At 42.5% G+C, this 4,708-nt stretch overlaps 1 protein-coding gene across 1 annotated transcript in view; it reads right to left on the reverse strand.

Annotated features, from left to right (window-relative positions):
- LOC133548262 (sarcolemmal membrane-associated protein-like) overlaps positions 1–4,708 on the reverse strand; it is a 60,549-nt gene that overhangs the window by 7,897 nt on the left and 47,944 nt on the right. Inside the window, exons 20-22 of the mRNA XM_061893579.1 lie at positions 4,652–4,705; positions 4,300–4,471; positions 4,100–4,234 (exon numbers count right to left, since the gene is read on the reverse strand). Coding sequence (XP_061749563.1) covers positions 4,100–4,234; positions 4,300–4,471; positions 4,652–4,705 — 361 coding nt within the window. The remainder of the gene's footprint in view (positions 1–4,099; positions 4,235–4,299; positions 4,472–4,651; positions 4,706–4,708) is intronic.

Genomic DNA, 4,708 nt, shown 5'->3' on the forward strand with positions numbered 1-4,708 from the left:
AAGTAAAGGTAAGATTAAATAACGTGTTTTTAATTAAATGTGCTTTTCATGATGGTTTCTTTACATCACACTCAAATTTATAAGCGCAGGCCTAAATTTACCGTATGCCTTTGGTAAACGCCGGAGTGAGAAGAGGTTTTAAATTAATTAGCGCCCCGGCGGCAATTCAAGGAAAGACGTTATACTTCCAGAAGACGTGAGACAGGCCTCAACGTTGGCAATGTTCAACACGTTTATAAAATTGTGCATATGACAAATAAAGCATTTTATCTCCACTTTTTGATTGGTTTATTTTGAATAATGATGGTTTCATTATGATTTTAATTTGGATTATTTCATATTTTTATCTTGTAATTTTCTGTAAAGCACATTGAATTGGCTTGAGTACAAATGGCGCTCTATAAATAAACTTGCCTCCCCGATAAATTACACAGCTACGTTTTCCTTTCCACTTTCTATTGCACTCGAAATCATTCTTCAAATTAAAAATTCACATTCAAATGCCAATGTAACGTTGTCGTTTGAAAAGGGGCCAGCTGGTGTGTGGTCACTGATGACCTTTAACCTCACTGACCGCGTGCCGGGCATGTGGTAGGAATTTACAGAGAAGCGACGTTATTTATTTGTCAGTCTAATTGTGTTTTTAAACATCCTGGTGCGAGGGAGGAGGAGGAGGAGCAGGGGGAGGAAGGCTCACAGAAGGGGTCTAACGGCGAGTAGCTAGCATATGCTTTTTATCAGCAGGGAGGCGAGGCCATGAGGTCACATGACGTCAGCTCAGCTTTGTGTCTCGTTGATTGTTGTGGCAATCACGCCAACATGATGATTAGAAGTATATTTGCTATGAAATGATTCTGCTCATATTTTTAACTGCTTGCGTCTCTAGGGTAGGCGGCGGCGATCGAGTGCCTTTAAAACGTCCACACGTATGACACACACACACACACACACACACGCACACACACACACACACGCACACACACACACACGCACACACACACACACACGGCAGGGCTTCTGCTGCAATGCAAATAGACAACACAGAACAAGAAGGGGAAGTCCAGAACAACGAGCAAACCCACAAAACAGCTGAAGATATTGGCATCAAGACTTCCTTTGCCATAATTACAGGTGGAGCAGGTGTGTGTGTGTGTGTGTGTGTGTGGCTGCTTGTATTTCTACCCTTCTTGAGACATGAAGAAGGAAAAGCATCTTCCATATGAGGAGGTGTGAACAAGTGATGACATAAATGATGGTCCCAATATCATTGCATCTAATAAAGCAGGGGTGCCCACACTTTTTCTGCAGACGAGCTACTTAATTGACCAAGTCGAGGAGATCTACCTCATTCATATCTATAATTTATATGTATTTATTTATGAAAGAGACATTTTTGTTAACAAGTTAATGGTGTTTAATGATACTACAAGCATGTTTAACACATATAGATTCCTTTCTTTCATGAAGACAAGAATATAAGTTGGTGTATTACCTGATTCTGATGACTTGCATTGATTGGAATCAGACAGTGGTGCTTATAACGTCCACATTTTCAAATGGAGGAGAAAAAAAGTCCTCCTTTCTGTCCAATACCACATGAAAGTGGTTGGATTTGGCATCTCATTTGTCCAACTTGCATACTTGTTTTTAAACACTTTGTTATGAGAGTACGATATGTGTGTGTGGCCCTTTAATGTGTGACAGCAGGTGAGTGTGTGGGCGAGAGAGGAGAGGGAGCGGTCTGAGGGCGGGGGAGTGGCTAGTGTTTTTGTGTGGGATTTTGACTGTGTGCAAGACGTAAATAAAAAGCCACGATTTGCAACTAATCGCTGGACTCGTCATTTTGCCCTGGAGTCCGGAATTGTGAAGACCCACTGCTGGGTAAAGTGAAGGGTGTTGCCCCGAGAATCCATCGGCGCTAGAGAAGTGTCTCCCCTGCGCTCCTTGACTACGGTCTAGGCACCGGAAGCAGGAAAGGTGCAACAACTTTATAAGAAATACATTGGCATCAAACTCCGTAGCTTGCTAGCTTGTGCACGCTAGCTTTCTGAGACTCTTATTTTGTTAGCACAGGCAGGATGAAGCAGGTCTTTTATGTTGAAAACAGGAACTGTGCAGTCGGTCTTTAGGGTTTTGACAGCAAGTACGGCCCAAGAGTCTGTTGAAATAAAAAGTGTTTCTCTCCGTCCTGTCAGTGATTTCTTTCTTAATAATGAGCTCCCAGCAGCCAGCGTCATCTCACAAGATCCTCGGGTGCCGAGAATGTCAAACAACTGACGAAAGCGAAGTCTTGGTGAAGATTGATAATTGCTCATTTTTATGTCAATTTTTTTAATGCCTGGCTTGTGATCGACTGACACTCCCTCCGCGATCGACCGGTAGCTGGCGATCGACGTAATGCCGACCCCTGTAATGGAGAATGTCTCATTTGCACCCCTGCTGGCGACATCTATCTAAACTAGGGTCGTCACAAAAAGGAGGGATTTTTCAAAGTTTGAAAAAGTGCTCCTCCTCTGGTCAACATATGAAATAAAAAGTGTGTGTAAGAAATTGAAATGTGCCCTCTGTGGCCAAAATTGATGAAAAAAAATAAAAATAAATATGTATATAAAGTTTAAGTATCACTGATAGTTACACACATTATGTGTGTGAAATTACTCTCTGCATTTGACTTGTCCCCTTGTTCTACCCCCTGGGAGGTGAGGGGAGCAGTGAGCAGCAGCGGTTGCCACGCTCGGGAATCACCTTAGTGATTTAACCCCCAATTCCAACGCTTGATGCTGGGCGCCAATGCTTCCATTTTTATAGTCTTTGGTATGACTCAGCCGGGGTTTGAACTCACAACCTACCCATCTCAGGGCGGACATTCTAACCACTAGGCGACTTAACAGAGCCACATATATAAAGAGAGACATACTGTAATAACTGGAAGTAAACAATTAGGATTCAAAAATAATTTTAAACAAAAAAATAAAGCTGCAAGCAGCGATGGACGGGACCGCTTTGGCTTCTGCCCCCGTGACCCAAGCCCGGATAAACAGTAGAAGATGGATGGATGGATCATTATACAGAGAACAATTTATATACATGTGTTATACATCAGTCTCATAGTAATAACAGTTATAAAGTTGCTTGGGCATTTTATAAGGAGGCCTTGGTGCTGCCATTTTGAGACTCTAATGCATTGTGAATATAATGCAGCTGTTGTATTGAAGTGGGAATAGCAAACTTCCTGTTGATTTTAGTTGGGGGCGGTCAGTGTATGAAATATAGGTCTCAGTGAGACCTATATTGAGGTTTTTGTTTCATGTGTGTATGACTGTCCTACATTGAGTTAGAAGCAGTTTTGTCTGAGCAGGAAGCCGGCATTTTGTGACAGCAGTACACACAACAGCACCAGCCACCAGTTCTTTCCGGGCTCAAAAAATCCAAACCGGGGTAGTAATTAAAACTCTTTCATCAACTTTAAATCAGAAGGGTTCAATCTCGGCCTCAAAGGACATTAAGTTTGAAAAAAACGTCATTTTTTAGTGACCTTTTGTATTGAAGGGGAATTGTAAACTTCCTGTTGATTTTAGCTGGGAGATAAGAGTGTATGATCTAGGTCTAACTGAGAACTACGTAGTGGTATTTGTTTCATGTTTCTACGACGTTCCTACTGGAAGTCAGAGACAGTTTTGTCTGTGTTTTCTTCCTAGGGGGCGCTAGAGCGCAATTTTGAGTTTTGGTTTTTTGATTAGATCGCAATTTTGGGCAGTCCTGATGTGTGTGTCAAATTTGGTGAGTTTTGAAGCATGTTAAGGGGGTCAAATTACAGTTCAAAGAGGCAGCTGAAAGGGACATCGGTCCATAATAATAATAATAATAACAACAATAAAACCTTAGAAATTCAATAGGTTCCTCTGTCCCAAAGGGACATCGGTCCCTAATAAACTAAAAGCTTACCTTTTTTATACGTGCATAGTATGAATGTTATTAATGTTGTAAATACACATCTTTACATATCAGGAAAGGGTGGTCCTCAAGAGGTAAGTATATTTCAGAGGTCTCAAGAAGGTAACAAATACAAGAGTGTGTGTGTGTGTGTGTGTGTCCTCACAGAGCTGTTCTTGTCCTGCTGCATCTTCAGGCTGCTCCTACACTGCTCCAGCTCCTGGTGGATGTTTATCTTCTCCTGCTCTGTTCGCTCATAGCGCTGACGAAGGTCCGACAGCTGTGACTGTGTGTCTTCATACTAAAGCACACGCAGAAACAAGTAAACACTTGTTTGTAGATGTATCCTGTGTATCCTGAGACTACCTCTCTCTGTAGAGTGTGTGTGTGGCCCTGGGCCCGGTCCAGCTGGCTCTTAAGCTCACTTGCGTCCAGCAAGTGCTGGTTCACCAAAGAACCCAGTTTGTCCTGCAGAACTTCTTCCCTCTTCCCCAAAGACTCCACTCTGCTGTTGAGGACCAGACTCTGCGCTTTGGTACTGCAAAGACAAAAAGGGCAGATTTGGGGATGGATTCTATTGCTGCAAGTTGCGAAGCGGGAAAATCCTGGGGGAAACGTAAGGAACCGCCATAAAAAGGCAGTTTGATGTATTGGAAAAAAACAAACAAAGTCATGACAAAGAAAACTATGCGATAGTAAATATGGTGCATGAGTGTACCTGTACAACTCTGACTCCAGGTGGCGCAGTTTGTCCGTGAGAGTTTTCTTCTCACTT

The sequence above is a fragment of the Nerophis ophidion genome, linkage group LG02 (assembly GCF_033978795.1).
Source record: "Nerophis ophidion isolate RoL-2023_Sa linkage group LG02, RoL_Noph_v1.0, whole genome shotgun sequence".
Taxonomy (NCBI): domain Eukaryota; kingdom Metazoa; phylum Chordata; class Actinopteri; order Syngnathiformes; family Syngnathidae; genus Nerophis; species Nerophis ophidion.